Consider the following 25723-nt stretch of genomic DNA (forward strand, 5'->3'; position numbering starts at 1 on the left):
ATTGCCTCTCATGTATAAAAGGATAGCAGCTTTCCCTTACATTGTGGCAATGTTTATTTGTGACAGGAAAGCATTGGTTCGAATAGGAAAAATCAATTTTGTCTAGGGGTCACAAATGAAATCATCTGTTTGCATTCAGCAAAGGGATAATTTTTGGCACTTTTGTAGTTATATACCCTTGTCATTTTGTATTCTGAGTGACTTTCAATATGCAAAGTTTTCATCGTTTGCAGATATCACAAAACGGTCAAAAGAGTGCAACTTTATCGCTTAAAAACTACTGTGTAATGTTTTGAGACTCGCTACTGCTGCACTGACTCATACGTATACCGATTTTGATTAAAGTGCAAACTTCTTTGCCAGTTGAAAATTTAAGAAACCCCTCTCATCACACAGCTAAGTTTTTCTGCTATTTCACTAATGAATGATGTGCCAAAAAATATTACAAGTAAGATCTCTAAGGTACCTGAAAATAATTTAAAAGAAATATTGCATACACTGACAGAACCACATCCTTATCTTGAACTTTTTTTGTTCAAAACAGCGTTTGGCTCAATCTTTACCTGTGACAGTAAGATGCGATAGTACGCCACCATGTGTTAGTCTGTAACTTCCTTCGTTTTACAATGAGTAGAAAGAAACACAAGCCAGGTTTGGTTAGCCTTTGTCTACAGTGTTCGCACTTTTCCTTTAAGACATAAACCTCATTCATTAAATTATCGAGCCAAACATTTTTCTTCTTTCTATTTTATCCCATATTGTACCTCGTTTCACCGTGTATCTGTTTAATGAAAACGATAAACGAACAAACAAACGCATTCATCATGGCTGACATGAAGCAGGATGTCCGGGCTATTGCCAAATTTTTAGGCGTAAATAGCGTGAAAGTAAACGTAAATAGCGAAACAAAGGTATGGAATAGCTTTTTGTAACATGTACTTAAGAGCCGGTAGAGTATTGTTGTGGTATATGCATAGTTGCGTCCGGGAGACACAATGTTGTTGCCATCTGCACGCTTTCGGATTTTCGATGGCAAAGCTGCCGGCCGGTCGCAATACGTACAGGTTTCACCGTGAGCATCGTTTTCAATGGCCGAGTACATTGTTTCTGTAACCGCAGTCACTATCTATTTCTGTAAGAAAATAACATTACAGCGAAACCTATATGGATTCCTTCTTGAAAGCGGAAATGTCGACTCAGTCACGAGAACAGGAAAACAATCTGTGAACTGGCGACCTTGACCTGGGCCGGTTGTGATGTCACTTTCACACTGGCCGGCCCGCACAATCTAATTGTATCAGGGGGCCTAGAAACTTCTACATGAAGTGATCCGCCACAGCTTTTTCGAAACTAGGGAAATTTTGTCTGTGGTTGCAATTTACACTATCAATCGTATGATATGTTATAGTGCACAGTGGCTACTGCACTGTACTGTTTCCTTCGGACGGTCTGTCTCTAGCTCTGTGCACCGTAGCTATTAAAATCAGCTTTTCAATTTCTCCTTTGTAGTTTCAATGCATATGCCCAAACCACTGAACCAGGTGACAGAAAAATCAGTTCAAGTCATTTCAACCATAGATCCTCCAAAACTGTCTTTTGGAGGGTGTATGTTTCAACGGCTATTTCGAAGTCAGACACCTAACCTCAACTTTTCCGACCTTGGTCACGTCACTTTAACCTGTGTAAATATTTTCTTAAACTAATTTTTCTGTCGCAGATAATTTTCTTCTGATGCCATCAGTATACACTTTTAAACATACAAAAACAAATATTATAAAGAAAAGGGTGCAATTATTTCACACAATTGTGCAGCCTGTAAGAATAACGCCAGATGGCAGTGACAATAGGCTCTGTGACTGCTTGGTCAAACTCAAAGATGAAAACTCACCGGGTGGTGAAGACTCATGTATCAGCATTGTTCATATGATACACATCAACCTTACTTTAAGCAATTATTCATTGATATACTAGTGGTACAAGTAGCGTAGTAATCTGGGATGGTATCTATGCAATGTGTTAGCCTACACCATGCTGTACGCAATCACTGACCCGGCATCAATTGTCAAAGATGGACTAGTCAAAAGGTTGACCAAACTTAGGTTCCGTTCTTAAAAAGGAAAATTTGACTGATAATGATGAATTGCTGCTCTACAAATGTTGATGCAGACAATTTACATTGGAGCCCAAGTGACTGAGAAGTGACATAGAATGAAAATTATGGAGTGGATAGCTTTCCAAAATGACAAGTGTAAACAGCAAATAAATATGCTAAATACATTGAAAGTTGAAATTTTGAAGCAACTTCTAAGGGGGAAATGCCAGTGTCAGAGTGATATATATTTAGACATGTACTTTGTACCCGGCTAGGGAACTCTTGATAAAACAAAAACAGATTTCAACAGAAGCAAAGTGGTGATATGAAAGGTCAGCTATTCAAAGATTATGTCTGCAATGAGTTTTGGTGACGCTATCGTGAAGTCAGTGTATAGACATTACCAGGATTTTGCATCTGGGTAGACAAAGTGAATTTAGTGGCAGTGAACCAAAGGGCTAAAGTCTCTCACTGTCTCTGACTCTCTCTCTCACACACACACACACATTTAAGGTAGTTTTGTATCATACATTGTCAAGCACCTTGATACTTGTTGAAGTATAGCTGACATAACATGACATCAACCGCCCTTACAGATAGCACTGATAAGAAATTACTTATGTAATTTTAGATATCTACTGGAAATATATAATGATCTGATCCCATATTACTGAACTGCAAAACTCAGATTACAACACAGTGAGGTTATATTTGGCTTTCAAAATGGATCGAGCAAATTGAGTTAGTGGTTAAAGGAAATATCACACATTTTCCGGACCTTTTCTGAACAAAAACAGACTTGTTTGTTGTCAATATCTGTTCTAAAAAAGTAAAATGCTTGGGATATTGACCACAGAGATTTCTTTGGCAACATCTGTATGACCATAGGCCTGGCGTAGGGGTTCTTCTCGCTACCTCCATGGTATGACCTTTTAAATTCAATGATCTTATAAATTTTCCGTTCCTGGACTGTGATTAAAAAAATACATGTAGGTCGAAAAATATAATACCCTTGGTACAATGCAGGTTAGAAATGCTGGTATTGGAAATAAAACTACTGAATATGAAACATGTTCATTTGTTCATTCATTCATTCATTCATTCAAGCGGTTCAAAGTCTTTTGTGGATATGTGGATCATGCAACCTTTCTGAAGGTTTGTACCAGTATGCATTTGCATCCCAGGTCTCTGGTTTTGTCCTTGAAACAAAAGTTTATTGATGTCATGTAGAATGCAGTAACTGTACAGCAGGGTTACATGTTGTATGTGTGTGTGGTGTGAGTACTGACTACTAAACAATGGAATACATACAGTGTAAAAAGCACTGAATTTATCAGAGAATTCATTTCAGGGTTTAGATGTTCAATCTATACAAAGGGATTTAAACTTTTCACCCCTAATTCCATTTATGAAAGTTCAAAATCATTCTGTTGAAAAAGGTTATATTTAAAACCTAAGTTTATCCCATTTGTATCGATGTTTCTCTGAGATTTCGTTGATTTACCAATCAGCTGACCCTGAAGTATTGATTTTTAATCTCTATTAATTATCAGTTTGTATGGCTTTAAAGTAAGTGAGTTCTTTTTCAGTTGGTATGTATTTTTTTTTGTTTTTTGAAATTTCACTACCAATTACTTCAATGACATCAATAAACTCCATGTAGGGAACTTCGCAGTAATTCATCACTGTTGTCAAATTTGCAGTGAAAGAAAACATGCACCAGAACATTCATTTGAACAGACATAAATTTTATTTCATCTACATTACAAGACATATTTAACCCTTTGAGCCGCTGTAATTTTCTCCCGCCAAAATTTTAGTGCAAAATTTTATTAAATTTTATGAATTTTTCTGTAATATTTCGATAATTTTGGACCAAATTGACATCACATTTCATTGGCTACAGTTTTTTCTCAAAATTTTGGCAAAAATCAGAGAAAAATTGACTGGGGTTTATTTTATAAAGGGGGCAAAATAGACTTTGGCACTGAAAGGGTTAATACAGAGAAAAATAAGCAAAATATAGTAATTTCATTTTTGTTCTTTTTGTCCACTTGATTACATTTACTTGATTTACACGTGCAGTAGCCTAGAATCCTATTCGTCCGCTTGCCCCCGTACCTCAGACCCACTCGGCAAGCGGACGAATAGGATTCTAGGCTACACGTACAGGTACTCTGTCATAAAACTATTTTTATTTTGTCTGCAAAACAGCAGTTTTGTGAATAGAACATGCACTTTACAAACCGTGATTTCATCTCAAAAACTGAAATTCTAAATTCAAAGATCATGAAAACCATGTACAATACAAATCCCTTCTATCATCAAGTATTGTTACTTGAAAACCATATTATTTTCCAATGAAACTTAATACTTATACATGACAGAATGTAATGAATTAAGAAAGACATGCTGGTAGTGTTTTAAATGTCATGAACTTAATACTCTTTACTTTATTCGAAGACTTAGGTTATTCACAAATAATGCAAAAATAAGTATATGTAATGATTTGCATTGACCCGTTGGCATTAGACGAACTAGACATTGTCTACATCGAGGTGTTGTCAACACTGTCAGGCGTAACTATCAGCTAGGCGGTATTATGAGTCAATTACAGTGAACTTGCTCTTCAAAAGTTGAAACATTGTCTGGCAGGTGGTCAGACATAGTCAAAACAACACCGCCAACTACCGGTAGGCAACAAGTGACTGCATTCAGGACAGCAGACATGATTCACAAACATAGTGTGTGTGGATCTGATGGTGTTGTTTTGACTACGTTTGACCTCCTGCCAGACATTGTTTCAACTTTAATTTGCAGAGTTGATTCCTCTATGATCGACTCATATTACCTCTAACACCGTGATTCAGACAATATGTCTAGTTTGTCTTATGCCAACAGGTCAATGCAAACCACTGTATTTCATCAGAAGATTTCATTTTGAAAAATAAATAAATGATTCTCTGTTTCGTTTTCAAGATTCCAGTTGTACATACAGAAAACGGCAGCAGTGTGAGTGGGCTTGCATCTATCACAAAATATTTAGCCCAGAAAGCAAACAAACAGACGTTACTTGGGACGTCAGCAGAGCAGAAGGCGGCCATCAGTCAGTGGTTAGAGTACAGAGTGACACAGGTGGACAGATGTCACAACAGAGAAGATGTGAAAACAGTGTTAAAGGTGCTGTATGGAAACATTAAGTAATTCATATAAAACTTTGGGCAAACATTCACGTAAAGAGAGATTTTGTATCAAAACTACACAGAATACTGTTGCTGAGAAACAAAGGTCCACAACTAAAAGCCAATGATGAAAGCTACCACCCTGGATCAGTCACCGTGAATCACTGTTTGTCAGGCAAATGCCTAAGGGGTTTGCCATGACTCCTTAGCTTTACGGGATTTCACATTTACGGCAAAACTGTACACTTCTACCTTTCTGTGCGTGTTTGTAACTTCCTGTTTACTGTAATTCATTATTGATGAATCAATTATGTTGTTCTGTGATTTAAATGTATAATACCAAAATGTAAAGAGAACACATTCTTATTTCTGACCACAGTAATCCGTATCCAGCCAGGCATGTAACTAATCTGTCTGCTAAGTCAGCAAAAAGCAGTATTGAGCAAAAACCTGTGCGTATTTTCACCTACTTGGGGTGGTACGTTATAGCAGGTTTAGTCAATAAAAATGACGTTTACGCATGTATATGTTTTACGGATGCCTTCAAATGGTTAAGTCTTTATCAAAATGCAGCATATGGGTCGTTATGCCTCACTGGTTTTAACCAAATTGACCTGATGGTGACACGTACACATGAACTTGAATTGGCAGGATAACGGTTTAACTCCCATCTGCACACACACGTTGTTACTCATTTGTGTGAACACTTCCTCCTGGGGGTCACAGTTTTGTTTCTTCTCTTGTTTCAGGAACTAAATTTTTACCTGAGAGACAGGGTGTACATGTCTGGCAACCAGTTTACTATTGCTGACTTGCTGCTCTATTATGGGCTTCATTCCATTGTTGTGAGTACATTTTGGAACCACTTTACATACCAAATTTCTTGTATACAATATATCGATACATCATGCACTTGTACAGGCACCCTTGCAAAATATAACCACTTTACATTGTAGTAAATATTTAGCTGTTATTTTGAAATAGTCTTTTCAATGTCGATTCTCTTTTACTTTGTTCAGAATATCATTCACATTTTACTGTACGGTTCTTGTTCTGCCTCCTTTCAATGCAACAAAGAAAATTACAATTCAATTGTAAATTCAAATGTGTGGAGAAAAAAGGAATAAATCTAGACATTTATGAAATACGTACAGGAAGTGCGCCCTCTAGAGTAAATGCCACACTACCAAGAATCAGCTCAAATTTCTATAAACTTTTAAACTGACCTTCAAAACAAAGCAACATTTTTCACATTTCACCCTGATTTGTATGTGAAAGTAAATAACAGAATACCAAAAGTTCCTGAATGAAATTCCAAAATATTCACTCAACCACAGTCCCTCCACTCACTGGTGAGTGGAGTGACTGTGACTCAACATGCAAGCAATTGTGTAATTTTTTTTGTGTCTTTCATAAATCTGAAGGAACTTTGTATTGTAGGCAGTGTGCCTTTAAACTTTTAAGTGTCCCAAACTCTTTTGAGTCAATTTTGAAATTTCTTGAAAGTTTCTTGAGTTGCCAAGCACCCTATGCTTACAAATGTATCGGTAATATGTAAACATTGTCATGGGTTGGACAGAAAGCTCTTGTGTCAGTGGCACTTCAAGATAGCTAAGATGGCACACTGAATATATGAAATTCAGTCCCTGCAATAAAATAGCTCCCAGACACTACACTCATGTGGTTCTTTTGCATCTGACAACATTGGACCTCCATGATTTAAAGTATATTCTTATGTAGCTAATGGATCTACATTGCTTCTTTTTACAGTCACAACTGACCATGCAAGAAAGACAAAAATTTATGAACCTTTCAAGGTGGTTTGATAACGTAAGTACCCTAGCCAGTGACTTTTACTATTCCTACATCGTACATTATTGCATGCTTACCAATGTACTATCAACACATGTCATATACTCTTTATAAATAATTGACATTTACTTCAGATTCATACTTCAGTGTTCTGTATACCGGTCCACAAGGGTAAGAGATATCATTTGAAACTAACACAAACAAAAACTTAGTACATTATCACAACATGCTCGACATAATAGAACAAATTTTTTTGAAAAAATTGTTTCAAAAATCATGATAAAAGCCTTGTTTTATCCACTGCAGAAATTGTAAAGTCAAAATTTCATCGGAGAGCATGCTGCAATACCATCTGAAACAAACCAATCATATTTTTGCAGAGACTAATACGACTTTACCATTCTAGAATGTGACCCTTCTTTTCAGATGTCTGTATTACTTTTGAGACGTGAATAGTTTTCGGAACATTTGCATGCAGACAAGACCAAACATTGCATAAGGGGCAACATCAAAAGTTCAATATAATAAATCTAACTTAATTGCTTAAGTTTGGCCTCAGACCCCCCACCCCCCTTCTAACTTAACTGACCTAAAATTGAAAAACATTGCGGACTCCTACCCTGTACTAATTCTTTCAAACGACGTACCAATGTACCATTGAATTAAATAAAAATTGAAAACCATTATAAAGTAACAAAAATACGGGTGACTGGATTGGTTTTCGCGTACAAAAAACAGCCTTAAAATCGTAAAATTTGCCAAAAAAGACGTTAAATCGTTTTTGACTGCAGAGAAATTAATTTGGCCAAAACCCCCCAACCCCCAAACTTAAGCAATTAAGTTTTTTTTCAAACATCGATCTTTTGACGTCGCCCCTAAAAGAAAGGCTTACACTCTCACAACTACAGTAATTACCATAATGGAATGTACCACTAAATCTCTATAACTTACATATTACACAATGGACTACTGTGAAACTACAACAGTTTGTGTAGCCTATATAACTGTTTCAGTACAGCATGTTAAATAGATACAGAGCATCCCTGCTATGTTAAAATATACACACTATAACCAGAACATAATCTTGTCATCATCATGTTTTGTCACCGATGGCTTTTGCACGGGGTTAGCAAAACCTTACAAAGGCTTGAGACAGCACACTGTCTTTCTGATTTCCCGTTTGATGGGACCGTGCATCACGCTGTAGATGAATGGATTGACTGCCGAAGCCAGGGAAAACATACCATCAACGAAATTCTCGGCTACCACCATGGTAGCAGCATCACTGTGTGTGTACAAGCTGACCATGTGAACACCTACGTACGGTACCCAGGTGATAAAGTAGGCGATTATGACGACAATAAAGGTCAAAGCCCCCCGGAAATCTTTCTTTAGGTTTTTAGCATTATTTGTGTTGTTGAAGTAGTTATTAACCTGATTCACTTGCTGTTTCTGATGTTTAACAGCCTGGTATATTTTTATATAGCAGAAAACGATTAACAATAGTGATGGGAAGAAGCACAAAGCTCCCGTCACTTTTACATAAATGCCGTTTTTTAATTTCATGTCCCACACCATGCTGCACGAATACTTGTTGGCGAAGTAGCGGTACTCTCCCAAACCAAGTATTGGGAGCAGTGCAAGGACCGTTGCGTATATCCACGCCGCGGCTATCATTAGAGTGACCCGTCTTGGGGTCATTTTTTGATGATAGTGCAGGGGTTTACAGCACGCGTAGTAACGGTCAACACTTATCGCAACTAAATTCAACAGCGAAGCAAAGGCCAAGGTCATATTCAGGCAGCCGTGGACCTGACAAAATGCATGACCATAAGGCCACGTATCAATCACAAAAGGAGCTATCGTGAAGGATAGAAAGAGCAAACTAAAGGCAACGTCGGAAAAGGCCAGACTCATCACGAACTTGTACTGCGGCGCTTCAAATTTTGTTTGAATGTTTTTCCACAAAGTGACAATGAGAAGGACATTTCCCACCAGGCATAACGGAAGTAGAAATGCAAAGTAGTAGGAGCCGCTGATCCACTTGAACGTCATTGACTTCATAAAGCCAGGCAGCAGTTCTTTCTCAGCCAATTCTGTCCAGTTGGATGTGCAATCTGTATTGGCCGTCGCATTGACTGTAGTGAGATGTTCGAGAAATGGCACACCATTGTCACGTTTCTGCACCCGCAGAATTTGTTAAAAATATTTTGCTGTGATATACTGTGAGTAATGTACGCAGACTGAAGATCCCCAGGACCCTGAAAGAATATATAATTAGTAAAAAATTGTTAATATATTTTTATAGCTATTAAACTCTTAATATCTGCATTTTTTCAATTTTTTTTTCACAATTTTAGTGCCAGTCATGTCGTTTTATTCTCTCAGAAGTGTGCTGGCGTATCGTCTCACTACAAGAAATCTATAAGTAAATTCGAACGGAGAAATAATATTTCCAATTGCATCCTAAAATGTGGATTCAAAAGTATAGCTTGATATAAAAACTTGGACACCATGCACAGTGAAAATAATATAAAATAGAGTGCTGATTGCAATTTCAGGTTTGGTACTTAATATAGCTGCACGCATGTGACATCAGACAATGCTGCCTGAAATTCAGACAGATTTTGTTGTTGTATGCACAGCTGTTGATGCAGCTTGTACCGGTAGTCTAAGCCATAAATTCACAAGGATGGGTGTTACTGTAAGGAGCCATTGTAAGAATAACAGGTTTTATTTCCATCGTTTATGCGGAAAATGTGGATGAATATTTATTTATGTATATTAATGAGAGAAAAAGTGACGTCATTTGCGATCAGCACTATTTATATTAAAAACAGATCCTTTGGTTTTCATTAACAAAGACTGTGATGAAGTTTATTGTTTTAGGAAACTACAGTATTTCATCTAACTTCTCACTAGTTCTGACGTAAGCAGTGATAGCACTCTTCATGCGAAAGTTAGAATTTGAATCCTTTGCTTGTTTTTCAGCATCAAAAAAGGTAATTTCATGATGGATGTACAATCACAAACACAGTATGCTGTGCTAGAAGGGTCATGGTAATTTGGAGGCAGCTAGAGAAATTTGGATGACTTTTTACTAGAGGAGCAAGTGTATGTAAAAATGGTGCCACCGAGTTTTAAAGTTTGGCTCGCGTAGCCAGTATTTGGCATCAAACTCTCTTAACCCTTTTCCTGCCAAGTCCATATTTCACCATCAGGTCAAGATGGTTAAAATTAAGGAAATACTAGTACAACGTATTCCATATGATGTATTTTAACATAATACTGTACATTTGTAGGCTGTTGAAAACAGAATACTGTAAAGTTGATTTTTTTTGGACAAAAGATGCTATAACATACCAAGCCAAGTGGGTGAAAAAACGTCATGTTTTGGCTCAATACCGCTTTTTTACTGACTTGGCTGATGGGGAAGTGATACAGTTATTACTGTCTGGCAGGAAAAGGGTTATATTTGATGTTTTGTAACATTCTACCTTATTAACATAAGCAAAGATGTGCAAACTGTGTAACCTGTTCATGATGCCTTGCCAAATCTATGTTTTGTCACTCTTAGCTAAGCCTCGATATGTGCTCACACAAATGTCCAAGGATCAGCATTGAACGGCTGGATCCACAATACATGGAATACAATTACAGGAAGCGAGAGACATAGTCAGCCTGAAAAAGCAATGCTTCTGGCAATCTGGAGACTTCCTTTATGCCGTCCAATGCCCATGGGAACAAAAGCCTGCCCATGGGAACAAAAGCCAAGCAAGAGAACTGAGTTTGATCTGACTAACGCTCATCTCGCTGTACCATTTTACAGATGATATCTGGCATGAAGAGAATTTGACTCAAAACGCTGGATGAGTGGCAGGTGCTAATGCTGTCATTTGACGCAAAACATAACCTTCATAAGCATTAAGAGCTTTTCAAAGCAATAGGACAGTGTGGAGTAAGGTGCAGAATTGTGTCTTTTACACTGATGCATTTCTAAACTCCATGTATTGACTATGGGAGCTAATGTAGCTCAAGTGGCTGAACACAGCTAAACAACTACAAAACTATGGTTCTAAACTTTATAAATTTGCCATTATTTAGCTAAGGCTTTCTGGCAGACCGAGAAAAAAATTTTGGTTGTTATATCCGATATTTAGCGCGTCTAATTATTGTTCTAAACTTAATAAATTTGCCACTATTTAGTCGGGCTTTCTGGCCGACCAAGAAAACAAATTTTGGGGTGATATATCTGATATTTAGCGCTATAATTATCGTTCTAAACTTTATTAATTTGATGCTATTTAGCTCAGGCTTTCTAGCCGACCAACAAAAAAAATTTGGAGTGATATATCGAATTTAGCGCCATAATTATTGTTCTAAACTTTATAAATTTGCCACTATTTAGCTGGGGCTTTCTGTCCGACCAAGAAAAAGAAAAAGAAATTTGGGGTGACAACTATATATGATATTTAGCGCAATAATTATCGATCTAAATTTTACAAATTTGATGCTATTTAGCTCGGGCTTTCTGGCCGACCAAGAAAAAAAATTTTGGGGTGATATATCCGATATTTAGCGCGATAATTATTGTTCTAAACTTTATAAATTTGATGCTATTTAGCTCGGGCTTTCTGGCCGACCAAGAAAAAAAATTTTGGGGTGATATATCCGATATTTAGCGCGATAATTATTGTTCTAAACTTTATAAATTTGATGCTATTTAGCTGGGGCTTTCTGGCCGACCAAGAAAAAAAAATTTGGGTGATATATCCGATATTTAGCGCGATAATTATCGTTCTAAACTTTATAAATTTGATGCTATTTAGCTAGGGCTTTCTAGCGACCAACAAAAAAATTTTGGGGTGATATATCGAATTTAGCACCACAATTATCATTCTAAACTTTATAAATTTGCCACTATTTAGATAGGGCTTTCTTGCTGATCGAGAAAACGTGTGAGCTTGTAGGAGCAGTCTTGTAGAACCAGGATAGTACTATTTGTTTTCCCAAGAGATATGTTTGAAAATTTAAAGCTCAAAAGTGACTTGTCCCATAGACTTCATTGAATAGTACCTCGTCTCATATATAATTGACAATTGGAATAGGCCAGAAGTTGGAATGGGCTTGACGTTGTTAATTTATAAGAGAATCCAAAGAATCCAAAGCTCAAATGTGACTTTCCCCAGACTTCCGTAAATAGTACCTCCTATATGATTGACCATTGCAACTGGCAAGAAGTTGAAAATCCGGAAGTAGAGAACTGTGGCAGTAAGTATGTATGCATTGAAACAATCTTGGTGAAGAGAAATTGTCAATGTGTCTTTGCGCGTCTAAAACAAAGACTGTCAAATAGTTACCGCTAGTGTCCGTGACATATAAACCAGATATGCAAAGTGAAGATGAATTTAAATAAATGTAACCATACTGCTACATTTCAAATGACCAAGGTCTGTTGAGATAATCTTATTTCCAGGACGATCGCGTCCATTTGTGCAGATTAAACAGTGCAAATTAATGCTAATAGCCTTATCAAACGTGTTGCCCGCCAAGCTGCCACCTCCAAGGTGCATGCTCACAGTAAGATGTAGTAATTTCGAAAGTCGAACCTTGGGTGAAAAACGTTTTCCAAGGATATATAGGATCAGGGGCCATGATAGGATCAAAAAAGATAATGATCGCTTTCAAAATAGCGTTGTAGATTTAGAAATTAGCTGTAGTTTAGAAAGTCAGGCCTTAAGTGAAATTTTTTTTCAAGAATATATCGTTTTCCCACTTGTTTAGAGTAAAACATTTGAGCTTGTAGGAGCAGTCTTGTAGAACCAGGAAAGTACTATTTGTTCCCCGAAGAGGAATGTTTGAAAATTCAAAGCTCAAAAGTGACTTGTCCCATCGACTTCACTGAATACATTGTAGTACCTCGTATAGAATTGACAATTGGAATAGGCTAGAAGTTGAGGATGCAAATGCGACGTCATCCAGTGCACACGTAGGCCAGAAGTTGAAGGTCACTAAGAAGGTCCAGAAGAATGTGACAGTGAGTAAGCTGACGAAAAGTTTCATTTGAAATTTCATTTGCACGTCAAAAACAAAGACTGTCAAATAACCGCCGCTAGCAAGATATGCGGAGTGAAGACGAATGTAAAGAAATGTAACCATACTGCTACATTTCAAATGGCCAAGGTGTGTTGAGATAATCTTAGTTCCACGACGATCGCGTCCATTTGTGCGGATTATGTTAATGTTAATAGCCTTATCAAATGTGTTGGTCCAGGCTGCCACCTCCCAGCTGCGTGCTCACAGTAAAAGATGAAGTCTGGCATTTAATTATCGTTCAAAACTTCATAAATTTGCCGCTCTTCAGCTCGGGCTTTCTAGTGGACCTAGAAAAATGTTCTGGGATGATATATCTGATCTTTATCGCGTCTAATAATCGTTCTAAACTTTATGAATTTGCCGCTATTTAGCTTTGGCTTTCTGGCTGACCTAGAAAAAAATTTGGGGTGATATGTCCGATATTTAACACGTCTACTTATCATTCTGAACTTGATGAATAGCATTAAATTTATAAAGTTTAGAACGATAATTATCATGCTAAATATCGGATATATCACCCCAAATGTTTTTTTTGATGTGCCAGAAAGCCCGAGCTAAATAACATCAAATTTATAAGGTTTAGAATGATAATTATCGTGCTACATATCGGATATATCACCCAAAAATTGTTTTCTTCGACTGCCAGAAAGCCCCAGCTAAATAGCATCAAATACATAAAATTTTTCAGCTAATTTAGAAAATTTAGATGTAGATGTAGACAAATCTAAATTAGCTTTCTAAACTTCAAGCTAAACTTTCTAAAAATGATAAAACACAATTCCGCACCTTAATGACAGTGTGGCCTTGTTCATCAGATCTTGTAGGTGTTGCATGCCACAAATGCAGCTACTAGCCTTGTTCATCAGATATTGCAGGTGTTACAAGCAACAAATGCAGCTACTAGCCTTGTTCATCAGATATTGCAGGTGTTTTACAAGCAACAAATGCAGCTACTAGCCTTGTTCATCAGATATTGCAGGTGTTACAAGCAACAAATGCAGCTACTAGCCTTGTTCATCAGATATTGCAGGTGTTACAAGCCACAAATGCAGCTACTAGCCTTGTTCATCAGATATTGCAGGTGTTACAAGCCACAAATGCAGCTACTAGCCTTGTTCATCAGATATTGCAGGTGTTACAAGCAACAAATGCAGCTACTAGCCTTGTTCATCAGATATTGCAGGTGTTACAAGCAACAAATGCAGCTACTAGCCTTGTTCATCAGATATTGCAGGTGTTACAAGCAACAAATGCAGCTACCGGAACTACATGTATCTTCTTTGGTTACAGTTGATGCTGACACAAGTTTAATTTAATGGCCGGAGACAGCTTTGTATTGTGTCTTAGTATGACCAAGTTCAAGTCTTGACTTTATTACTATAACAGGTCCATATATACATTGTAGTATGAATAATCATTAGGATCAATGAATGACACAACTAACTAATGACACGCCCAATGCATAATCTACTTAATTAGTAAAGGAGTTGGTGGGTGGAGCTACACCATACACGTGATTCCCAACATTTGAAACAAAAACTGTGGAATAGAAGTTGAGATTCATGACAAATTACATGGACATTGACTATGGTACTCGGACTTGAATACTGACATTTGAGTGGTTACTGTGACAAGAAACATTACCGCGAAATGTAAAACTACAAACAGTATAAACAAGTAACGTTGCATTTCTATTTTTACTGACAATTACTGGTTGATTTGAGTGACAGGGATATCGACTTTGTTGTGGCCAATTTTGGTTTACATGATAAGTAAGTTTGCATCTCGGTGAAATGCATGTGCAGTAATCCTAGCTATCGGTGTAACAAAAGCAGGCTAAACAACGCTAAGAATTATAAACACAAAATTGAAAATCACAAGAAAAATATAAGCTATTGCGTATATTAGCCGTGGCCCACTTTGAAAAGGATATCACACTTGGAGCACACTTGAAGGAAAAATACTAAGAGTACAAATTCACAAAATGTTTGATGGGATTCAAACTGACAAGTACGGCACCCAGTCATCTAGCAAAGACATCACAGTCAAAATGCTCGGACAAAGTGCATTTCGTGATGTATCTCAACTGGTGATTACAAGCCCATTTTGGGCGATACATGCAGCACAATACCAGTTGTCCAAAGTTTTCATTCCAGGCAAGTACATGTGTAGATATGCAAGCTGATATTATCAGTCACAAAAGGAGTTCTTGTGTTTACTTTTATTTGATCCCCTGACACGGAAAACTAATTATTGAGGGCATTTTACGTGTTGTTGTATCAATTGTCTAGCAGTCCAAAAGCAACAATGGTCGTAGAAAGGAAGATGAATTTTTATGTTAAGTTTCTTTTTCATATTACTAATAATTCACCAAACACTACATGCAAAATTTTAAATGAATAATAGCTTTAAAAGTCAGTCAACAAACCAAATATGCTATAGATGACACTTAAACAGACAAGCTACATGAAGCCCTGTTGAGAAAAACAACTTGCCTGCATATGTCATGTTTGAATTAACCCTTTGCGGGCTGTAATTTTTTCCCACCAAAATTTTAGTGCAACATTTTAAAATTTTTATGAATTTTTCTGTAATATTTTAATAATTTTGGAACAAATGGACATCACATTTCATTGACTAAAGATTTTAATCAAAATTTTGGCAGAAATCTGAAAAAAATTGACTTGGGTATACGACATAACGGTGACAAAAATTGCTTTTTGCACTCAATGGGTTAGACAGTACAAAGTGATCATTTAGGTGATCACAACACTAACATTTGACATTCTGTTCAAAATCTGGAGTACAGCAAAAAACCAAACACAGATTACATCTGTGCCAGTGTCTAATGAAAAATTTGCTTTTTGTAATAACATTTGACAGCATTGATAAATATACAAGCAAGCAAACTTACCGTATGTATTTCCTCCAGGGCAGGCTGAGGTTTTCAGATGAATGTTAGAGGTTTTCAGATGAATGTTAAAGTAGGTTTTTGCAAGAATTTGTCTACAAGTCTACAAGCTGTGATGTGTAAATAAAAGTTTCAATCTTTCCGTTGAAATTTGAGAAACAAGTTCCAATTTCATGGCGCCTATTCCAGCAGATAGCCAGCCCTTCTATGCCATCAACATCCACTAGTTTCATACGCGTGACTTTTGACTGAGGGAAAATTGAAAAGTTGCGAGGTGCAGGAGAGATGTTGATGAGGAGATGACGAATCAGAATATGTGACGTTTACAGAAACACCTCCCAGCAGACTTTAGATCCAAATGGAAAACATCAGCGAGAGAATCATCCTTGATGCAAGGTGTTGGGCGGAAACTTTGCCTATTCAACTCAACCAGAAAGACTGGAGATTGAGAAACAAGGTCATGTACAGAGAAGATGTGATACGGCACACCCTCAGGAACTTGCTGTGTAAGACCATCTCATTAATAATCTCAACTCCAGGAAGTAGTTTGCTTACAATGACAAGGGTACTTATGGCAATTTACCTCAAGGTGTTAACATCTGGAGTTTTACCACAACCAAACAAGAGGACAGTGGCCCTGAGTGGGATTAGTTGCCAAGTCATCATCCATGAGCTCAGTCCGGGAATCTGACCAGGCCTTGTGTGCTGTACATGCCTGCCTGACATAATTTGAAATTATTAATGAGCTCATCCGTACATGTGTTGTCAGGCATCCTCGTCATAATTATGTGACTCAGGTACCTTACAATAATTGACTTGCTTGGGAAGATGGGATGCACAATTTGAAGCGATTATGGTAGCATTTACGAAGGCTGTTCACAAAATGACAGGAGTCGGAAAAAAAAGTAACACACAAGGGATGAACAAGGAAGAAGCTTCCAGCCAGTGCAGTGCAAACTTACGACCCTAATACAAGAAAGGACAGTTGATAGATAGTAGGCATTTCCTTCAGAATGGCAGCACAGGTTGTTTACTGATTACCATTGTTATGAAAGTCGAAAAGACTGACATCGAAAGAGAAGATGTGCTATTAAAAATATACATCAAGCCTTATAGGCAAAATTATTTTTGATGATTATTTTGTCTCATTACATTTATATCCATATCTGTGTATACAATCTGATAGCTTTATAATGTCGTTATGGCTACACAGACCTGATCTTCATAAATAGTATCTATCGGTAAATGTGTGTTGTTTTGTCATTTAGTAAAAGCAAGATATGTCCATTTGGAAAATGACAGTGCAGCACTTGGCACTTGGCACTCATACTATAGATATTAGAAATTTTTAAGCAATATCACTATGACACATTCACAGAGGTAGGCTCTATTTTATTAAAGTTTTGTCAAAATTCTATAAAACATGCCTATAATTACGATAATTAAGGTATTGTTTGCACTTAACCAACACACAGTTTTCCAAAGTAATATTTCTTATCAAAGATGAATATGAAATCCTCATACTACGTATATTTCCAAAGATCACAGAATCTAAAGTTTAGTATAGTAGCAATGGTTTAGACAAATGGTTAAGACAGGGTACACATTTGGGGTAGGAAATCTCAATTTTGGTATTAATGACAATAATTAGTATCTCATTTGAAACTAGAGAATCTGTAGACAAAAGTGACAATTTTGTTTTGCGTTATCTATTCTGGTTCTTAAATGGTACAGGTTATAAGACTAACATTCAAAAAATGTGATTAAAATCATGATGAGCAAAACTGGAATGACTCGTATTTAAAATGTAAGATTTTAATTGCCAACCAAAATGATCATTTTGTAATAGTGTATTTAAGAACATAATGTTAAAATTTCACAAAATTTGACGCTGCCAGAGGAGCAAAATTTTTTTTGAAATGTTTGAAAACGGAGAAAAAAGAAGCCAGGAAATCGGTTGATTTGGGTACATTTGCATTTATTTACACTTCTTTCTCACCCAACTTGTGACTGCTTATCATGCTGAAAGGTAAAGCCAACCAATATTTTAATCTGGGGTTCACAAATTCATTAAAAATTGAACGAATATTTTACAAAAAAGTGATTTTCAGCAAAATACACAGTGCTGTGTGCAGAACAACCTTAAGGTAGTGTGCGCCTTGAAAATTAAAGATTTAAACTTTTGCTCAAACTTTCCTCAAGGATTCTTTCAACTGTCCTCTTTCAAAATCACAAACAAAAATTTGGGATCACCGTGGAAATTTGGTTTCCAGAGAAACAAATCACCCAAGATTTATCGATATTTGAAATTCAAAATGGCCTCCACCCTCGTGTTAACTCTATGGAAAAAAAACAAAATTTTCAATTTTTGAAAAACTAAGATGGTGAAAAGTTTTCTTACACCAAGAGCTTTAAAATGAACTCCCACGAGTGGTATATCAGAAGAGAATTGTAAAAGTTTGAGAGTCTGAATATCTGTCCCCGAGGCAAGTTCTGCTTTACATTGGCAATGTGGTGAAGCCCCTTTGTACATCTTCGCCGTTGAAAATGACAAGTGACTGGTAACTTCATCATCACAACATTTTGTTTTGTGATTTTTCTTTTCCTTCCTGTTTCTTTGTTACACCACCCCCATCACTTCAAATTCAATCGTACAACTTGAGAGGGATTTCTCTTAAGTGTTCTCATAAATGGGTAAAAGCAGTGCTTCATACAAAGGTGTTAAGATTGCATGTTTCTGAGATGGTATCAGTTTACCAGACGTGTCATTCTAAAAATAGTATCGGCAGAGATTTGTCAGGTGTTGTAGTGCAGATGGCACATATTCTATCAGATCTCTCAAAGGTTTTATCGAATCCATGGAAAGTGACTTACGAGATAGTTGCCATTGACCAAATAGGATATAACGCATAAAGCATGATGGAAAACTGCCAAGGGCATGACTTGCAGTGTGCACTGTGCAAGATTTACTGAGCAAACCCTCAGCTTTGATATCCGAACCTAATGAATTGCCATAATGTTCAAGAATTAATCACCATTCCAGGGTCACAAACTACGTACATCTGAACCCAATGAATTGCCTACATGTTACAAGAATTAATAAAATTAATCACCATACCAGGCTCTCAGCTGAGGTACATTGGAACTAAATTAATTGCATGCATTGTACCTTTGCTAGCTATTTTAGACTATCGTCTATAGAAGCTATTAGGAGGGTGTTAGTTGTCAGCCTGTTTGTATGTCTGTATGTATGTGTGCCCGTTTGTGAAGATGTCCACCCAAGCAATTATTTTGATAACCACAATATTTACAGACTTGAGATTTGGTGTGTAGAAGCATCATATGATTGTGGCAAATGGTCTTTTTTTTCAAAAAATGCTTGTCTGATAACCTTGCAATTTTATGTACTGTACAAGTCCCTAGGGATGATCAAAGCCAAATAATTTGTTAAAACGGGGGGGGGAAGAGAATCCAATTATTTTGTCATTTTTAGAGCTAATGTTTTAGTCTGCAACCTTAAATGACCTATACCAATCTTTGATATATACATGTAGTAAGACATAACGTAGTCATATTTAATATCAATTTGTAGTGAAATTTGATCAAGAAAACAAATCTGAGGTTATTTTTGACATAGATGACAAACTTATGCAAATGTTTTGTAGAGGAAACCCAAACACTGATAAGGGATTTGGATCTGTAAGAATGCCACATGGGGAACAAGTTTCTATTTTTCCTTTCTGAGATTTTCCCTTGACATTATTGAAACGAATCAGGGAAACAAACAGTAAAAATTGTCATACAAGTATTCTGCTTCAGGGAAGAATTTGGTTTGGAAATCTGGCTGGCCTGTGAGCTGTACTAATATCAACGTGGGCTAGATTTGGGGGAAACACAGTAGACCTGCCACAGGTGAGTTGGCGTGTGAATATCAAAACAGTGCAAACTGAAGGAATAAACTTCGGCTGGCTGTCGTGTTAGTGGTGAGGTGATCATGAAATTGTAGCGATATACTCTGGCAGACTGTCGTCTAGATCGTGGCGTGAACACGATGGCCAGTAACTGCTGCATGCACCCAAGAAAAGTGGAGCAACCAGGAGCAGTCTAATTATGCAGATAAAAAAACTGCACACAATCATTATCTGTACTTACTCATGCAGAACCATGCCCAAGAAATACCCATCAAAATAGCATTTCGCGTTATCCCTGGCTTTTTTGTCCATGTGCTGAAGTGAATATGACAGATATCATATGAAATAAAAGTCAAAAGAAACAAAATTTAGTCTGATTTTCTTTTGGCAATATATACACTCTCACTAACTTGTATGATAGTCCGATGCACTGTAATCTAATTAAAATGCAATGTAGAGATGGGTCGGCCTTTTTATGCAATCTTACTACAGTCTATATCTTTCTGCAGTCCTGCCCTCACTTCATCTGAACTTGTCTCTAAATCAGAGTGCGCGTTACAAAAAGCGCTGGAGGAGAGAGAATAACGAATGAAGACGATCAATATGGCGACATACAGCGTGCAGCCTTGTGTGCTTGGCCGCTCTCTGATTGGTTGGGTACTTTGAAAAAATAAGATTTCACACAGCGCAGGTTCAGATGTAGTGATGGGAGCTCCACAAAAGAGAACGTAATACGATAGCACATAGACTGACCTATTGGATTTTAATCTGATACAATGTTGTTTGTTTGTTTTCTATCTGTGGAAAAAACTCTTCAAGAAAACAAGAGGTACAAGTAATCGCACTGATTTTGAGTGACAATGATTAATAAATAGATGATCCTCTAGTTTATCATGCAATCTGAAATAGAAAATCCACTTGTATAAACTTTACTTTACTTTACTTAACTTTATTGCTCAACAACACACTCAAGGAGTGCGGTAAGGCAAAAATTACAAAACTCAGCAAACATTTGATATCCTGCCAAGGAAAGACAAAATCTGTTGCTCACTTGCTAAATGCAGCCACAGAATTGGAAGTATAGTAATTTTTACCTCCCATTTGCCATACATATATGGCAATTGGGAGGTTATATGGTTGAAAAAAGTCTGTATGTGAGATGTCTGTCTGTATGTATGTATGTATGTATGTATGTATGGATGTCTGTCCGTCCAACGCAAAAACTCCGAAACTGCTGCATGTATAAAGCTGATTTTTGGTGTAGTGATGCCATATATGGTGTAGATGTGCCGTTGTTAAAATGAACATTTTAGTCTCATGTATATGCAAATGAGGTAGAAAAAAGGGCGAAAATGGTCAAAAATCAATAACTCAGGAACTACTCTTCTGATCATTGTCATATTTGGTTTTTAGGTACCTTGGGCCCACTCATTCAAACATACAGATTTGGTGTCAATATTGGCAGCTTTCTATTTTTAATGAATTTTTTTCTCTATTTTTTTGCTATTTCAGTAAAATTGTTTCCTCTGAAACCAATGGCCTGTTCGCTTTAAAATTTGGCCTGCAGGTGTCTTGTGATAACTCAGAATAGAATTCATCAAAATTATGGCAAAATTTGCATATTGTATTTTGGGGCAATTTTACCGTTTTTGGTTAAAAAAATCTTCGTTGAAACTGTGTATGCCATTACTTTCTAATTGGGTGTGCAGGTTCCTATGAGTGACCTGAAGATGACTCTGTGAGCTCATGCTGAAATTTGCAAATTTTGTGGTACTTTTTATCATGCTTTCAAATTGGTACATACTAAGGTGAAATGTAGTAGGTCATTCATTCATAGTCAAGTACTGCCTGTGTGAATGAGCAGATTATGATTGTGCTGTTCCAGGCTGAGGTGCTATTCATAGGAATGATGAAATGTTAGACAGTAATTGATGTTTTAACTGAATTGGACTTTAATACATTGTATGTAACTCTTGTACTGTATAAACCCTATCAATTCACCCAGAAAAAAATAATTATATGATTTTAAATAATTGAATTAATTAGGAAATCAACAAAGCCAAAATAATTTTAGTGTAGAATTATTAGAAATTTCAACTTTTTGACAGTTCATATGGAAATGCTTACCATCTTGGAGGATTAAAACATGTAAAGGCAACTTTCCTGAATCCGAACTTTGACATATTCTGAACCGTCATATATTGTGCTCTGTATGTTATCTAAAAGAAATTGCTCATAATAGTTTGTCATGATAGGGTGGTCAAATAAATAGAAATAGAGAAAGTTCTAATTTCCATTTATGGTGGACTTGGTAAGGATAAAATAAAATTAGTTTTTGAGGAAAAAGATAAAGTGGTCAATTAAAATAGTGGTCAAAGTGATAGGGTTTTTATGGTAAAGCTGGGCTGTAAGATTCCTCATGTGCTATTTATAGCAATTATGCAATCTGTGTAAACAGTGCAATGAAAGTGTTACACGATTCCTTATAATGCTTTTGATAACCTTGAACTTCTTAAGTTGCAAACATTTGTCTCTTCTGTGTGCTTTCTCTGAGTACCTACAGGCTCAACTTATTCAACAGAACTTACTTGCAATATTATTTGAAAGTTAAAATGTGCTTGGTTAATAGGATGAAAATACTGATAAAGATAACCAGCTGAAGATTCTTTACAACCTGACAGATATGCTGTTTTTTATGACGTAAATCTTGATGAGCAAGTCTTGTTTACTTTAATTAGAATGTAATTAACTCTTGTTTATATATTATAAGCAATAGTATCAAGTTGAACAAGCTGATATTGACAAGTTGGTCGGCTGTTGGAGGTTAAAAGCTGTAAAAATAAATGTATGCATGTATGCATGTCTATCTGTCTGTCTGTTTGTCTGTCTGTATGTGCGGATGTATGTCCGTCCACATTAAAAACTCCTAAATCGCAGCACCTACCATCTTAGTATTTGGTGGACAGGTGCACCCAGGGGTGGAGATGTGAATTTGTTGAAATAAACATGTCAAAGTCAAAAATATGCAAATGACGGGGGAAAAAGGAAAAATCCTGCAAATTGCTAAAACTCTGTAACCACTGGCCAGATTTGGTTAAAACTTGGTATGCAGGCTCTATATAGTGACTTGCGTTACATTTCTTCAAATTGTGGTGAAATTTTGAAAGTTGTATTTTTTGGGCGATTTTCCCGTTTTTGTCAAAAAATCTTCTTTTCAGAAAGCGCTCATCCTCTTGCCTTGAAAACTTGTATGTACATGTATGATCCTAGGGTTGGCCTTGGTCAGATTTGTTCAAATTGTGGTGAAATTTTCATATTTGTATTTTTGGGGCAATTTTTCACATTTTTTGTCAAAAAATCTTTTTCTCCCAAAGTATTTGTTGCTGGATTGCTGTAAACATGATAGTCTTGATCCTAGGGTTGTTTTCAGTCAGATGTGTAAAAGTCATTATGAGATGGAGCATTTCATATTGCTGGGGTATAAGATTAATTTGGACTTGCAATGGAATTTTCTTAGTCAACCTGTAAGAATGCAATGTCATGTGTGTACTAGTAGTTATTATCTCTGTAAAATGGGAGGACAGTGTCATTGACACTATTTTTCATATGTCACAACATTCTCCATGTATATGGATTTTACAAGACATGTGAAATGTAAAGCCTGAGATCAGACCAAGAATTCGTTACCTTTGGTTGTAACTGCTTTAGTAATGATTTAAGTATTTCTACGAATATTACTTCCGATATTATCATTTTGTCTCGCTAAGAGGTCAAAAATCAGATCTTGGAGGGAAAGGGGTTCATCCATTAGATTTTGGGAGAGGGTATGATTCGTCCTTTAAATCTTGGGATGGGGGAGGGTTCATCCATAAGACTTTGGGAGGGGGTAGGGTTGATCCATTACATCGTTTAAAGGTATTAAAAAATGGATGAAATCTGAGCAAAATTTGCTCAAACATTTGCAGTTGTGTGTAAGTGTCTAGTGTTCTCATTAAGGTTTGGGTGAACATTTTGAATGCAAAAAAAAATTTCATATTAGCATTCCGATTTCCCCCTCCTCAGAAGATCCAATGGTCCATTCCTAATTACTACCAATAATATGCCATTTGCATGTTTTCAAAACGATCCACCAGCTAATCACTGGATGTAACTCAAATGTAAAATGTCAGCTACCTAATTATACACAGAATTGAGCATGATTTTTGCCAGTACTTTTTCCTCCAGGCTCTTGTATCTCCTGATGAACGTTACATACGTGCCTGCAAAGTAATTCAGCTCGTTACCACTGAGCGAAAATTACAGATAGCTACTTACATCATTTTATCATGGAAATGTTGAAGTTCAGTGCAATTTAACCCTTAGAACCCGGCTCAGACATAAATGTCCGATGACGTCATAGAGTACCAGGGGGTCAGGGTGCAAAGGGTTAATGAGGTAGTCTTCTGAGACGCTATCATGTTGCCCCCAGTGTCATAATTCTTATTGTACCATACACGTATTTTCTTTTTCAATAATATTGAAGGTGTTGATGATGTTTGATAAATTATCACTGGGAGAGTTGCACAGCAAGGGTGTGACTGTTCCAAACAATTTGTGAAAAGCAAAAAATTCTGCAAAAGAGATCAATATTCTAAACAGCGGATGACAAACATGAAACTTAAACAATTTGTGTGTGTATGTGTACGGTAAAGTGCTTTTATTCAAAAAGTGTGCGCAGTAAATTTTCTGCTCTGATGTATTTGGAGACGTGAAAGATTATACTGTGGATTCAAACAGCATTGCACATTATATTGCGTATAATTGTATTATGTCAGTACAGAAAATTGGAATTTATGTAAAACGACTCTCTGGCTGACCTTTGACTTCATGTTATTTATCTGTAGGTTCAGAGGTATCCCAGCATTCAACAGCATCTCACACAGCTTGTCTTTCCGAAGAATATATTGTATGCTGACGGCGTACACTAGGCTGTTTTGAGAAGAACGCATTGCTTCCACAACTGGTCATCAAGGGAAAGGAAGGCAGTGTTGTCGTTTGTCAAAGCTGAAAAAGATCTCTATGACGATTATTTCTTTCTGAATGCTATTACCAAGTACTGCTTGTCGCCTACAAACTGCCGTGACATATTATTGTCAATACCCAAAAAATGTTGATTCTTTTAAAATTTTAGCCGCCAGTATCAAGGCAACAAGTTTATGGAGTTGTTCTACTGAATGCCGAGAAACCTTGAAATTCAGAATTTCAGATCTTGGAATACTTCATCTGATAGAAAACCCTCAAATTTCCACCAGTTGTGAGAATTTGGCAGGAAAGAAAAGCTTATAAATGGAAAACTTGCAGGAAACATGATGTTCTCAATAACACTGCTGCTGTAACAATGATATGGAGATATATGTGTATATTTCATTTCAGAAAAAAACAAGTTATTTGTCAAAGTTCAAGGAAAATAAAAGTTGAAATTTGATGTACCCGGATGTAAGTTATAAACAATACACTATGAATTTCTGGTACCAAATTGCAGTGTTTTAGGATAATTTCTTTGGAAGATTATTAATAATGATACAACTTTACTGAATACATATATTTCACAACCATTTCTTCAGCTCACTTTAGCTGTGCTCTGCACAGGTTAATCACAAGCTTCAAATACAAGTAATAAATTCTAGTGATATTATGCCATTTACAGTGCACACTGTCTGTGGTTCTTTTGAACGGAGGT

The 25723-nt window shown here is 36.6% G+C and overlaps 2 protein-coding genes across 2 annotated transcripts; one reads left to right on the plus strand and one right to left on the minus strand.

Annotated features, from left to right (window-relative positions):
* The first annotated feature begins 710 nt into the window (after nucleotides 1-710).
* On the plus strand, nucleotides 711-25683 carry LOC139133125 (eukaryotic translation elongation factor 1 epsilon-1-like). Its single transcript, XM_070699542.1, has 5 exons — nucleotides 711-911; nucleotides 5072-5272; nucleotides 6024-6119; nucleotides 7045-7104; nucleotides 24888-25683. The coding sequence occupies exons 1-5, from the start codon at nucleotides 789-791 to the stop codon at nucleotides 24969-24971; spliced, it is 564 nt and encodes a 187-aa protein (XP_070555643.1). The 5' UTR covers nucleotides 711-788; the 3' UTR covers nucleotides 24972-25683.
* On the minus strand, nucleotides 8108-9285 carry LOC139133126 (5-hydroxytryptamine receptor 4-like). Its single transcript, XM_070699543.1, has one exon. The coding sequence runs from the start codon at nucleotides 9148-9150 to the stop codon at nucleotides 8224-8226; it is 927 nt and encodes a 308-aa protein (XP_070555644.1). The 5' UTR covers nucleotides 9151-9285; the 3' UTR covers nucleotides 8108-8223.
* Nucleotides 25684-25723: the final 40 nt, after the last annotated feature.

The sequence above is a fragment of the Ptychodera flava genome, chromosome 5 (assembly GCF_041260155.1).
Source record: "Ptychodera flava strain L36383 chromosome 5, AS_Pfla_20210202, whole genome shotgun sequence".
Lineage (NCBI taxonomy): Eukaryota > Metazoa > Hemichordata > Enteropneusta > Ptychoderidae > Ptychodera > Ptychodera flava.